We start from the raw sequence: 16,053 nt of genomic DNA, 5'->3' as shown, positions 1-16,053 counted from the left end.
AATCGAATGAGTATAAATGTGTATTCACAATATTTATCGATTACACTGTGTACCTACCACAGATTATGAATCATAAGCCGTAAGCATATAACTCATCATGACGCATAATTTTTAACATTATCATGCAGTTTAAATTAGTCTTGACTTTTAAAATAGGTAAATATGTGAAGTTTAATATTATTTTTTTTGTTCAAGGTTTCTTGGTCATCATTTGGCATAATGGTGGCATAGACAATAGCGTAGTGTGTTCTCACCACAAAAATTATAAAAAAAAAACATATATATATATAAATAATAATGCTTTTTTATAGTTTTATACTTAAAGGTTAAAGTTATAATTTCATATTTTGTAGAAAGAATCTTAGAAGCATGGATCCGTAGATTTAATTCGTATTTATATATTATTTTTAAAGTATTATTATAATAATTTCATTTTCGTTTATTATATAGAAACCTAGCTAAACCGATGGGTAGTCAAATGATTTTGTTATGATGGGAGGGGGGCTGAATTTTTAAACATGGACTTTGATCGTTAAAACATTTTTCTAAATCTTAATCTTTTAGTCTTAAAATTTTTGCGAAAAGTGTATCCGATCAATGATTAATAAAAAAAGAATTATTATTATTATTATTTTTGTATTAATTTATAAGTGATATACATCATATTATAAATATATATTGTTATAAATGTTGGAAAGATCTGTCCTCCAGTGGGAGGTGAAGAAAATGATGATTAATAATTATTTGTTTCTTTGTATCTGAATTGACTTCTTTACTTATACAATAAATTATAATATTATAATATTTGAAGTAAATATTATATCACACTTATAACTTATAAGTACATATATAAAAGTAGAAGATCCGTGATATATTATATATTTATATTATAAGCTTGTAATATTATACATATTTATAAATATCAAATTATACTTAACTCACACTAAGTCACACAATAATCATAATCAACTCTAATGCTAGAATGCTTATAACTTATAACCTATATGTTATTAGTAGTCTAAAAACTAAAATAATAAGTAGGAAATCGTAGAAAAATGCAAAATATAAATCATTCATAAACCATAACTTATTAACTTATTTTAATTTTAAGAGCTACTATTTTAAACAATTAAGCTTGACTAACTTATTTATTTATTTTGACACATATCTATAATGATTATTTAGTATTTAAACAAATACATATCCTAAATGAAGCTACAGTATGAAATTGTTGTATAATAAGCCATTTTAAATTAACGACATATATATACCTACGTTAAATTAAAATAATATTATTTTATTATAACATGTTTATTTTAGTATCGAATACTTGCCTTATTATTTTTTCGAAAGCTATACATCCGACATCCATCTAATATATAATTTTGATCATCGCTAACTACTTTGTAAAAAAATGTGTAGGCCCTAGGCATCACAATGCCTATTCAGAGTATAAGTATATGTATGCATATTGCATACTATATTCTAGTGTTTAATATACGAGCTTGGTCCTAGAAGAGGTCACGTTCTACTTCTGTACAATTAAAATAAATCCAATATTTTATTCTTTTGTACCGAAATATTATACCTGGTACCTACAAAATAATTTTATTTTTCAATGTATTATATACATTGTATTCCGGATAATCAATCCTTATTACCTACCTATTGTTTTTTATACATTTTATTTTTAATCAATAAATAGTTAATTTGTTAATTGATAGAGAGATAATATTTGTATGGATAATTATTGATTAATTAATTCTATAACGTCAACCGAGCGATGTCAACACTATATTTAAAGGATTTTTACAACCGTCTTCGTGAGCCAAACTGAGACAAAATTATGATAACTAAAGCTGATTGCGGCCGGTACCTACTGATGAAGAAGCAAAAAAAATGTAAAAAAAAAAACATGAAATAATGCTTGGTTTGCTGAAAAATTGAGTCACTCATCAATACATATACATACGTAAAATGATTGAAGAAAACGCAGTATTATTGAGACAACTGATTATTTGTATAGACAACATAACAAATTTATTTATTTACTTTTAAATTTCAGCGGATCAGAAGATCAAAGTACAATACAATATATAAGAGTAAAAATATGAAATATGACAGTAATAAAACTAATATTAATAATACAAATGATACAATAATATAAACACATTAAATACAACAAATTCTATTCACATAATTATTAAAATATTCCAATTTCCAAGGAAGTAAAGTTAAATAAATACATTTTTGTTTCGTTCACTAATGACATCATTCTATTGATAGGTGAGGCTATTAGGTTAAAGCATAATTTGTTCTTAGTTAAAATGCATTGAAAAAAAGTAGGACATCACCTAGTTCTACATCGAGGGGTATTAAAGTTGAGAAAACTTAATAATTCTGGACAATCAATAGAACCATTTACAAGTTAAAATAAAAATTGTAAGTAATTTTTTTTTCTGATTAACAAATAATGTCACTTGTACAGTATAAAACTGTACATTTTTTATCCGGGGTTCGACGTGATAATATGGTGATTGTATACGGTAGTAGTTTAGGATTGAATAATTTCAATTTTTCAACACATTTAAAACAGCCTAACGTTTCCAACGACTACCTATCTATCTGTTACATTTTTGTCTTTTGATACACAACGGGGGATGTGTCCACGGAAGCTCTAGACAAAAATATTGTCTTCAATTTTAATGAAAGCCGTTTTAATATGTCTTATCTTTTATGTACGCCGATAATCGTTTACTTGTGTCTGAGTGTTTCGTACAATCGGACAGTCGTAACTCGCAGCCGACGAATTTATGAACAAAATCTATTGTCCCCGTTGCTATGGCCGGCTAGTCAACTGATGTCTGTATTGAAGACCATCGAATTAATTTCTGACGACATCGACGTGCTTGTATACCGACGTTTATTGTTTGATGTCGAATGTAAAAGAAAATTGGTTACTTATTGTCTTTCTTGTTCCATTAGTGGTTTTTTGTGGGATTTGATACATAGACTTCGCTATACTACATTTCTTGAATAAAAATCTGCAGTGGTGTGATATAATAAAATGTGATAAGTCAGCAAGATGTTACAATTATACATTTCCGGAAAACTATTCGTAACACTAAAGACATTAGTTAGACTCTGACAGAGATACAGCCAATCCGTAGAGACTCGGAAGTCGGAGATATACAAGGTGTAACAAAATTACCTAACAAATGAAATAACTTTTGTTCTAATCAATATTTAAAAATAATAATTGTATATATTGAGTTATTGATCGAATGCAAGACACTCACCATTCAAAAAGTTTTAATGTTTTTGAAAATATTTTTTTGAATGATATCGAGTAGTTACACAGTAACGTTTTAAAAAAAAAAATTATATTTTTAAATATGTTTTATCCTTATTATTTTAAAATTTGTTTTACTTTTTTGATTCACAATATACTGTTATAATTTCATTTTCGAAAGCAGAATATTTTTCTCAGTATTTCAATACATACAAATCGAATTTAGGATGAGTAGTTTAATTACGAGCTATAACTTTTAACTTATAAGTTATCACTCAAAAAGTTGTCAAATATACTTATATAATTTGAATTTTTTTCAAATTTAATTATTCAAAAACATTTATACTTTTTGAAATCATTAGTGTTCACTGTTCAATGATAAAAGAACACCTAGTGAGTATATAGATGTTTGTGCTACTTGTATAGTATAAAATTGTGTATTTCTTAATACTGGAAATCAAAACTTTTCAATTTGTATAACAAAAATATACAAAGCAAGATTATAATAAACAATAGGTATTGTATTTTGGTGGCAATATTATTATTTATTGTTGAAACTTCAAACAAAATAACAATATTTTAAGATTGTAAATGTAGATCTACCAACATAAAAATACTGAACAGCTGCTTCCATATCACGATTTCATATATATTTACAGGTTACTCAAAGCAGCATTATTTTTGATGACCAATGTTTATCCTCGATTATGGACTGCGAGAAGCTCGACTAGCGTCCAAGCGGAAAGAATGCAGTTAAGCAATGTAAATCTTAATCATATTATGTAAAAATATATATATAATTACGTACACCAAGAGCGCTAGCTGTACTTCTTCCCATGGCGAACAGCTGATTTTTGGAGATAAAATGCGAACACCACTCGGGAGATCAATTTCTATACGGCATTGAGTAACCTGAATAATATATTAAATCGGGTTCTATATTATACTATCAGCTGTTATTTGTTATCAGCGTTTTAAATTGTGCGGGTAGTTGTAACTATTTGTAGATACCTCATCATTTAGAATGATTAGTTCGTGTCGTTCGTGAAATATTTTATTCGTATTATAAGTATTTATAAAGTATATACACAATATACAGTAATATTACAGTAATAAACTAATAATAAAGCCGTGGACTAGGTACAAACCGCTCTGCTGTGCAGTAGGTGTCGTGTGTAGTGTGTACTTCGTCATTGAGTAGGCACTGTAATGGATGTGTTCAATTTAAATTCAATGATGCACAATTATAGGAATACGATAAAAAAACTGGTCTGAGCAAAGACAATCCAACTTATTGATAACCAAGGTTACCAAACAATTATTTTTAATACTATAGTTTTAACAAATGTACGTATTCTTATATAGTTCCTCCGATTATTTTAAAATTACCGAGATTCTTCAATTTTGACTTCCCAAAAGTTTCAACTAATTACCATTATTTAGGTAGATACCTAAGTGTCTTAATACCTAACTAATAAGAAGTCCTGTAGTAAGATTATTTGAAATATATTATATGAAGTCGTACAGTATAATACAAAAATGTAGGTAGGAATAATGCTTACTTTTGTTCAAAATCTTTTTTGCATAAGGATTATTAAAATATAAAAAAACAACTAATTTTATGAATGTATGATATATATTATGATGAAATATACATTTTAATCACAACAACCTATGTAATGTACATTTTAATATTAGTAATTAGTGTGTAATTATTAATATTGGGTTATTTAACATAGCACATTCAAGTGTATGATTTAATAATGTTTTTAAATTTCATAAGAATAATAAAATATCAATAGATTTTGGTAATCGGTAGGTAGGTTCATAGTATATAATAGTATTACATCAGAACAATGTATTAAAATATTTTTTACTTTTTTTACTCCCACGACATAATTTAGTGCAAGATTGCCTGATAACTTAAATTATTTAAAGTTGCATAATATTAATAGTTTAACTTGTTATAAAGTTTAATACAGCCAGACATAAGACGACGTAGGTATAAGTCTATCCAAATGGTTGGTAATAGTAAATTATTAAATAATTTTATCCGTTAGACTGTTATAGTAGTATAGTACTACCATCTATTACAACTTGTCTAGCTCAATAGACTATCAGTAATAGAACGTAGACTATATAATATTTAATAAGATATAAACACATAAATATCTGTAATTATGTCATAAAAAAATTGATGTTACTTGCTAGTAATTAACATGAATGTAATTAATAATTTTAATCTATTTCATATGTGATGTACAATACACAAATGCGTCAAAGCGCGTTGTAAATATAGTTGTGATGCGTAGGTACATATATTAAATACTATGATCTGAAAAATACATAATGTAAGAAAAATATTTAGTCTTGAACCGTTTACATTATAAGGTAGAGTAAAATGATAATCTCATTTGAACGTCTGGGTATTTTTACGTAAAGTAATCAATCATTCAAATATTTTAGCTTAAAGCAATAATTAGGCTATTAGGTACTAAAATTTGTTATCAGAACTTTTTTGTACATAACTATAGCTGAAAAGACACGTTCATGTGTCTAAACTATTGTATAAACTAAACAGAATATGATTAAAAAAAAACTGCGAAGATTGCATAAAATATAGTCAGTGGTTGGGACTTCAGGAATAACGCGCCAATATTGTAGCAAAGCAGAAGTAGCATAGGTACTACCTACTTTATTTGTAACGATATTAATATAGCGTCGCTATAGTACACAAACATGCATAAAAAAATTATAGTTATTCGATATTTTTCCTCTACAAGAAAAATCTACAAATTTTGAATATATTTTTTATTAATAAGACTTAACTATGACAGCAAAAATCTTACGAAAAATCGGTCAGAAACAAAAAACGTGTATCCAGCCCAAAAAACAAATTTTTGTTATATTGTTATTTTAGTGAAATACCGTAGTGATCTAAACATTTAAAGATACCGTAGAGAAAATTTTCATTTGTGGCTACTTACCTATTGGATGCCAATTAATGTATTTAAAATAATTATGTTACTAGAACGCCCACTGCTCACTCAATGCAAAATAAAACAACACATGATAACTATAATTATACAGCGATTATGATGAGTGTGTTTTTGAATTTTTCTGGTATAATCTATAGTCATTGATATTTAAGTCAATGGTAGAAGCACAGATTATAGGTAAGTGTATGAGACAAAATTATATTTTATTATCACTTTTTATTGTTTTCGACGTACCTTTAAGACTTGAGTTTTGATGTTTGAAAGTATTTAATATTTTGTCCTTTTAATCAAAGAACTGAAGCTACTTAAACTACTTGAAAATTAATGAGAATAATGTAGCAAGTGAGTAATGTGCTATATTAAAAAAAAAGAGGTAATATAGTAGTGATAGTGAGCAACTTTTTTGGGAAGTAGCTGTACTATTAGAGTGCTACAAAAAAAAAAACAGTAGTTTTCTCAGCATTATATAACTGACCACAGAAAATAGTTAGATATAGACTTATTTTAGTTAAAAGTTAATACCACACTATCATGTACGAAACTACACATAACATATTAAACATACCTATTACAAAAATTACTACCCAGCAATATGTGATGAACTTAAAGTACTTAATGGCTAATGCCTAATGCTATCAAATTACTATAGCTTGTGTTAAGGCAAGCTATTGATATAATCTCTTTATATTTGTTTTTAGTATTAAAAGTGTTTTAATTCTTAACTCTAAAATCACTTAGAACTATTTATGATGGACATATTCGGTGAATGCATTTTCACGTCACATGTGTTAATGACAACACTACAACAGTAACATTTTATCTTGACATGCTCTTTGGAATATACCTTACCCATAGATTTATTACCTATATAGTATATGTACATTGTATATATATATGTAGTCCTAGTGTAAGTGTTATTTTTAATAATATTATCTTTTTTTTCTATTTTTATAAGCTGTTTGTATTAAATTGTATACCTAGGTATTTAGCTGTTTAAAATTTCAGATTGGTGCAGTAAAGTAAAAAATAATTGATAAAAAATATCAAATATAAATCAGATAGTTATTACAGAAAATCAAAGAAAATCAAAGAAAAAATAAAATCCACAATAATACGTATGTAATCTGTAATTTTTATCATAGTGTTTAACCAATAATATCTCTTTTATACTTTTCTATTCGATTCATAAATACTCAATCATTTTAAAATTAAAATAACAACTATAATTTGTCAACTACGTACGACTGTACAATTCTAAGCTTCATTCAAGAAATTTGTTTCACAGTATAATAAAGTGAACAATTAATTGGAAGTTAAGGCAATCAACAACAATGACTGACGCCATATGAACAGATTTCATATACATATATTATGATACTATATTTACTATGATATTAATAACAGCAATTAATCACATTCGAAAATTTTTAATTGATTCTATTCTAAAAAGTCTGTATTTATGCGTTGACAATGTTTGTCCTAACAAAAAAAAATGTATATCCTAAAATATATATTTGAAAGAATAATTGTTTTTTTTTTAAATATAAGTTACAAATACTTTATGTTTTAAAATATATAGGTACTTACATTATGTATGTAACCTATGTAGAATATGTACCTACATAATATTAATTATAGTATTACATATTATACGAATATTTTTCTCTACAATACCGTCCAGGCTCAAGATATTTATTGAGCAGAAACATCTGACATACTTGCTATGTGCCTTGTAAACTCCATTTCGTGGCCTGAATTTCTATTCGACAAAAGAATGGAACGTAAAATATAAATGTCTTTTAAGTATCAGGGGAGAATATCAAGAAAGTATTCCCCTAATTTCTAATTATATCAAATGTACAATGACATTCGATAAAATAATAAATTTGTTTTGAATGTGATTCAATAAGGTGATACAGTAAGGATATTTAAATGTACCTATATTTAGTTAATTTTTTGTAGGTTTATTATAATATTATTAACAGGCCAGAATTTATTGTAAATTGTAATAATATAACCAATATATTTTTTTTGTATTGGTAGTATACAATATAACATGATCTATATAAAGTGTTATTAAATCAGTGAATCAGTTACATATTATGTTTTTGAAAATAATTTGGCAATGTTACAGATATTTTTGTAATCTGTTGCTTCTCATTTGATGTATTATAAATATAATATAAATATATTTTAATCATAAATGCATTTTTCTTAAGTACTAAAATTCTTTCAGCACAAATTAAATGTCTAGTATTGGGTGCGGTAGTTATTTTCACGCGATAGTTTATAAGCAATAAGCATGTTATTATGTTATTATATTATTATAAATATAATATTTAATATTACGAGTGCACTGTGTAATCATGTTTGTTACATTGAGTTAATGATTCAATAATGTATTAAAATAGGTAATATTAATTTAATTCATTATTATGTGTTAATAAATTGTAAGTATAAGAGTCTATAATAACTATAAATATTTTATCAAGACACAATTTTTATAGTCGTATTTGTATAGTGAACTGGCCCGTTTGGATAGTTCCACACGCAGGTGTTTCATATTTATGTGTATAGGTATACCGTGTACAGTATACAGGATATTATTATTTTTCTTTCTCCAATGCATACATATACTACAGGTATATAATAACATGTTCACTTACCTCTACAAATATGTGTACCGAAACGTCCATAAATAAAAATTGGGGACAAAAAAGATGATAAATATGAGATTTCAAAGGTTCTCATTGTGTGTGTTCAAGTAACAGCTGTAGAGTAATACAATATACCACATAACCTGCCGGATACCAACAGTATGAAGCTTGCTGTGCGTGTTTGATGATAGTTCCATTTTATAAAAACGTGGATCACCACAAACATTTTCAAAATAATGAAACAATTTATGATGTAACTGTATTAAGACACTTAAAAGTGCCTATTAAGAATTTTAATGAGATTTTAAATTTATGGCTTTTTATCTTAGTACACCAAAATAAAGCATTGTTTTGCGTGGTTTGTCTCATTCTCAAGTATGGTTTTATGTTTTGATACTCTTATGTGGTATTAATAAATATTAATAAGTAATAAGATTTAGTAATAACTAATAAATAATATTTCATGTACCTACATAAGATATAAGATTTTTTAATAATTATGATATTGATTCGGTATATTAGTATACTACTATATATATTACCTGCAGTAAGTACTGTACTAAGAAGATACTTGCGACGTGCCGTTGCCCGTTGAACATATTATAACTAAAACAAATTTTAAATTTCTACCTACTACATGTACCGACGGGTGTACACTATAGTGAGTACAGTGGGAAAGGTGAACGGGGTTTTATGATGCCTAATCATAAAGGTGGACATTTTTTTTTGTGGGAGGTGGTTGGATACATTATGATAAACAATAACATAAAACAAACATTTAATTATTTACAGTCACATAGTAGGTACTGAAATATATATGCTGTGCATCATGGTTTATAAATGTTCACCACACCACTGTAGTAGTAAGCTGTACCTCAGTGCCTGTACCTGTTTTTATTTCATTACTAAATGTAACGCTATATACCTAATGATAATAATAATATTATATACCTACCATAGTATAATACGGATAACCTACATTTTTTTACTCGTACTTTATTATCCACATTATATCCAGATTATCTGCATGTTATCGCCGTGCACGTCATTGTATATTTATATGATTTCCGTTTTCAGTATTCATAATGGAAATAAATAATAGTATATATAATATTCTTAAACTTCTAACTAACATATTGTATGCAATGTCTGACCGAGATGTTAAGTAGTATTAAGACGAATATCGGAATATACCTATATCACCAATGAGGTAGCTAACGTGTGGTTTACGTTATATTCACAGTTCCGTTAGGTTAGGTCATTTTAATAATAATAATAATTCAATGAACAATAAATATTGGATTTTTTAAATTGTTTTTCTGTTGCCCTTGTAGCACTGAAGACGTAGGTACCTATAACTGGCAGCGAATTCTCGTACTTCGTCAACTTTATTTATTACCTCTTTCAAATGCATCGATTTATTCAAACTAACTTGATTTGTATTGGATCAATTCGAATATTATAGGGTACAAGTATGGTTATTTCAGGTACAAATAAACGCATTTATGTAAAAATTAAGCTTAATCTAACTTATATCTTAATAGGTATCTAACTCACATACACACAGAGAACTTTTGAGACGTTCATATTATATAATATACAATCAATGATAATATTATGTGTAGTTGTATATTATAATCTATGATGCACACGGCATCACACGATTACACATAGTGTACCACGAACTGAGAAGTTCAGACGAGATAAAATACTACACCATCGATTGGTTTTCGTTTTTAACACCTTTTAAAAACGACCGTTAAAAAATTGTAGAAGCGTGGCCGACGAAAAAAAAACGTCAGCGCCAAGCAATAACTTGTAGCTGTGATGTATATATACGTCATATAATATGTATATAATATATAATAACGACTACGATTACGACTATATGACGATGAATATATTTAGACCGATCTGACCGAACGGCCATAGGGGGGGGGGGGGACAGCCATATCGCCTCGTCGGCAATCGATGACAATTGGACCGCATCCAACGGTGGCGTTGGCGGAACAATAATCGCGCCGAGCCTATAAGCCGTCAACAACAACTGTTTCTAGTTTCCAGACCGTCATGTCGTCATGACATAGTGACTTGGCGCAAAACTCGGGGCCGTGGCATGACGTACACGATATATGAGTGGTCCCTCTTCAAAAAAAAAAAAAATTAATCATGATTATAAAATTAAATCGTAATCCAGTTCATTTATTTTTAATTACTAGTGCAGTGTTCGTTGCACTATTCAATTATTTTTCGATTTTTGTTATACCTTTATGATATGATCAATATTAGTATACCATATCACATATCGGTAATGATATCTACCCTAAATAAAATTGTATGTGCCACGATTTGACGAGTATGGCATACCGTACATTTTACGACGCTCTATAAACATTATTTTGTATTTTTAGGCATTAGCCAACGATTGTCGATTAGTATCGACTTACTGCCCCACATGAAATCGTATTATACACTGCGTCACTGCGCATGCAGGTGCCTCGGATTTTAAAAGCTTATCTTGTAAACGTAAGTACAATGTAATGTTGTAGAACGCATCTCTTAGTAGATAAATTAATAACATACAATATTAGGTATAGGACTGAATATCCTAAATTACTTTTATTATAAATTATAATCATCCCAAATAAAGTAAAATCAGAATATGCACACAGCGACCAATAGAATAGTGAGTCCAGCTTAAGACGTCTAAGTGGCTATTCAAGTTTACTCAGATAATATATCCACATTGAATATTTACTGAATTATTCACTATTAGGTAAAGGTAAAGTATGATAGTGTTCCTTTAACTCAGAAGATGCATTTGTATATTTGACAAGTCCCATAGGAAAATGATGATTGATGACAAATGTATACTATAAGCCAAAGAAATATTATGTAATATTAAATAATTAACTTATGCAAGAATTAAAATAGCAAACATATATACCCATAAGTGAACCGTGATTGATTCAGCTTTCGACATGTCCAGGCTTGAAGTAATTGAATTTATACTATTGGTAGGTAAAAAAAAGAAAAAAAAGAGTTTCAATTACATACTAAACCGGTACCTATGTAATCTTTTCAGATTTATTTGGTTGTATTATAATGCACATCTTTCGTTCTGATAAATATGCACTTCATGCAGTCACCCAAATTGTTCGACGCCCTTCAAACATTCGACAACACTCTTCAATTTGAGGGAGGAGGGGTGGCTAACCTCACTTAATTCGCATCGTGGACAGAAGCGACGAGACCTTTCGTACGAGTTTATACATTCATATTGAAAATAAGTTATAGGTATACCACGAAATATACATCATAGCTGTTAATATTTTCTGATTGAAAACAAAATTCGCAGCCTTAACTACCGCGAGCTTACCACAACAAACGCCCCCTCAACCCACTCGCTGCCACAGGTCCGGCGACGAACGGTGGCGCACAAGTACAATAATAACACTATTATTAATGCATTACAATAATAATAATAATAATAATAATATAATACTACCGTCGGTGGCCAGTGCCCCGGGTACCTCCTAGTAGACAATCGTGTACGCACGTCGCATTCGCCGGTGTACAGTAGGGGCAGGGGCGACGGACGGACGTACGCGATAGTAATATTTGAAGAAAAACCGTGGCCGTCGCTTCTTTTCGCTTTTAACGGACGACGCGACACGAGGCGTGTGTGCGGCGGGCGGGAGCGGGTGCGGCGTGCATAATATAACAATAAAAAAAAAACGGACGGCGCGACGACAAAGTGTGTGTGTGTGCACAAGGTGCGCCCCCCTACCCCCTCCGACGGTAATCGTCCACCGCGCGCGCCCGGTGGCCTTCCGTTTTCAGCGTCTCCAGCGTCGTCGTCACCGCCGCCGGCCCGGCACGCCAACGGCGGCCACCGAGGCACGGACGGACCACGGACGGCACTGCAGTCAGTTCACGCGTTGCCGGCGCACCAGTAGAGTCACGCGTTGCCATAGTTCGCCGCCGCGTCAGTACGTCCGCGTAGTTCGCCCGTCTCCGAGTGTTCCGAACGCGCGCGCCAAATCTACTTCCGTTTTCGAACGTTTCGTTTCGGTTCGAGTGTTTCTGTGTGTTGCCAATGCCGGTTCGGCGCTAAACCGCGATCGAGAAATGAACAATAGTGCGGGCCCCGTCAAGCCCTTCGCGGGCCGGAGGACTCGGTGCACCAACAAGCTCGTGTACCCGTGCCGGGTCGAAGGATGGTTAAATGTTTGCGGTAAGTTATTTTCGTTATGAGAATAACCGTCACCTACGTCGTTATTATAATCATAAATCGTTGCACGACATATGATTAAACCATATAATTTATTATTGCTACTAATTGCTAAATAAACAATAATTTAACACCTAATATGACGCCGGTAAGTGGCAACTAGTAAGTTGTAACATCCAAGTATTTATTGTATTTGTCTGTAGGCACTACATAGCTGCGAATTCTGCATAATTACACTGTCGACAGTAAATGATTGTTGTTGTTATTGTTGTTATTATTATTATTAGGTATTATTAATAATTATATTATACCTATAATTGAGTGGCTGCAATATCGGCGAAAAACACTCTACGACAGTTGTTTCTCTCGTCGTAGAAACGCTGTCAAATCGAATACCGCGTAATACGCACATACCTGTACCATACGTATACAGCGTGGTTCCATGTCTTTCGCGCGATTCCTCCTCGTCGCATGAGATTTGAATTGCGAGACGTGCTCCTGGTCGGATTTTCGAGTTACCTTAAACCCTATTTCACTGCTGCAGGTAAATCGACTCCGTGCCTACTGTCTACGGGTGGGGTATATAAGAACGTGTTAACGTCCGTAGGATACGACTTATTGTACCTATTATGTGTTTTATTACGGTCTGAGGTTCCCAAAGCCCCGAGGGAGTAAAACGAATTCGGCAAGACGATGACCCGCAGCGGCCGCTTTGCCACGCTGACCCAATGACCGGGCGCGGTAGGTGTGCATAATAATAATAATAATAATAATAATAATAATACGTATAGTCGGGCACATACGCGTGTATGGTATGCGTTGCAAAGAGTCCGAAAATAATAATTTAATATTATTACCTGTGAACATACCTACTACAGTTATGCGTTTCGTGCCGGGCGCGCGATCTGTATATGCGAGCATCTCGTATACGTGCCCCGTTCTCCCCGCCCCCCCCACCTCTATAAACCCGGTCCCCTCCGACCACCACCGGACCGAAACCGAACGGTACATATTATACCGGACATATAATATAATATTATTATTAGTAGGTATAAAATAATATATATAAGTATTATAGGTACTGAGTATATAGTCGTCATCGTATACAGATAGGCATATATACATTATACATAAACACATGTCCGGTGCCCAGTATATATATATATATATGTATGTGTGTTAGTGCGTGCGGTCTATTGCAAACTGAATGGTTATATTATTATAATTTATATACATTTTATCGTCGCTGCGTATAATTATTATTAATTTATTATATTATTATTATTATTAATACTATTATTATTATCAGAGTTGTGTTTACGATGTGCTCTCGATAATAATATTACACGAGATATGTCGAATCTCGTTGCGAAAATTATTACAATACACTTACCTACTAGACTCGGTTCGTAAAACCGTAACCAAAACCGTCTTTCAAGTAGCTAACTAAGCCGCAATATGATTTGACTCGACAAAAATTCCATGTTTTGATTAGGTCAGGACTTTTCGGGAGGTGTGGGTATGGAATCGCGGCGTGTTGCGTTCGATGAGCGATGTCATTTCCGCGAACGGTTTTTTCTAGAAAAACGCGATTCTACTTCCGTCATTAGTAATCGCGGTGTAGCACTCAACGAATCTTTGTTGGTAAAGGTTATTAATTTATAGCTGTATTGACATCGTGCTAGGATTATTAATCGTCGAAATAAATTAAATAATTATGAAAAATGTTTTAGGTGCTTCTGTTACGATGTTATGGCGCCAAGCGCTCTTAGAGTTCAATTCGATTCGGATATTGTACCTTTACCATCTAAGTATCAGATATATAGCATAATCTATATTATAGTTTAGTATTGTATTCGAAAATATTACCTATATTATGTTATTGTTTAAACAGATAATATCATATATATTATATATATATATATATCGATGGGAATACCAATACCCTAAAAACTATAGAGTTACATAGAAATCTACTATCAAGGTGGATTTACAAATCCCACCATATACTCGTGTATGCGGGCGCGGAGTATACTGGGTATAATAAACATTTGTTTAGACGATAATCATAATATGCTGATTAGTAATTTTATATGCATAAGTATTAGGTCAGAAATTAATTTTAATTAATGAGTTCTTGTGCAAAATGCACGTATAAATAGGATGTATTTAATTTGATTTATACGTATGTAGATTATAGATACGAATTTATTGGTGTTTCGTTCGTATAAATAAATAAATACAATACGTTTTTAATAGTTTTATCCAAATAATAATGTGTTCAACAATACGCTGATCACTGCAGCCTCTTGAATTTAAATTTACTTGCAGTTTTTTTTTTTTGTAAATATTTATGCATTTTTACCAATTCCCAAAATAGGAAACAAATGTTTACTTTAGTGCACGATACTCAAAGATAACAGAAGCATCTCTGATTTAAGATGTTTCCGGTCGTTCGGTACTGCTAACATATTATAATATTATTAAAATCTCGTAGATCAATCAGCGGATCAGCATTCACTAATATTTGAAAACATTGTGACAATCAACAGGTGTTTAAAAAACAAATGTGAGTTGTAACTAGTAATTTAATGAAACTTCTATGAACTAATTTTTACTATAATTTCTCTATGTAAGTATACATAATTTATTTAAATAATCTTATGTGATATAATGCGGTCGAATTCCAATAGAAATGATTATTTTAATTCTATGTAGGTATCATTATTATATGACATATTTTAACCTAATTGATTAACTGAATATAACTTATTAAATAGTTTATTTGAAGTATAAGAGTAAATATTTTCATTTGGTATTTGTTATAAAAACATTACCGGTGAATTACTGATTACCTAACATATTATTTGT

At 30.6% G+C, this 16,053-nt stretch overlaps 1 protein-coding gene across 1 annotated transcript in view; it reads left to right on the top strand.

Annotated features, from left to right (window-relative positions):
• The first annotated feature begins 12,886 nt into the window (after window positions 1–12,886).
• LOC111035014 (probable Ras GTPase-activating protein) overlaps window positions 12,887–16,053 on the top strand; it is a 141,642-nt gene continuing 138,475 nt past the window's right edge. Inside the window, exon 1 of the mRNA XM_022316495.1 lies at window positions 12,887–13,185. Coding sequence (XP_022172187.1) covers window positions 13,080–13,185 — 106 coding nt within the window. The 5' untranslated portion in view covers window positions 12,887–13,079. The remainder of the gene's footprint in view (window positions 13,186–16,053) is intronic.

This window comes from Myzus persicae, unplaced genomic scaffold, assembly GCF_001856785.1.
Source record: "Myzus persicae strain clone G006 unplaced genomic scaffold, MPER_G0061.0, whole genome shotgun sequence".
NCBI lineage: Eukaryota > Metazoa > Arthropoda > Insecta > Hemiptera > Aphididae > Myzus > Myzus persicae.
The sequence above is the reverse complement of the archived record's forward strand: the minus strand, read 5'-3'. Positions and strand labels throughout refer to the sequence as shown.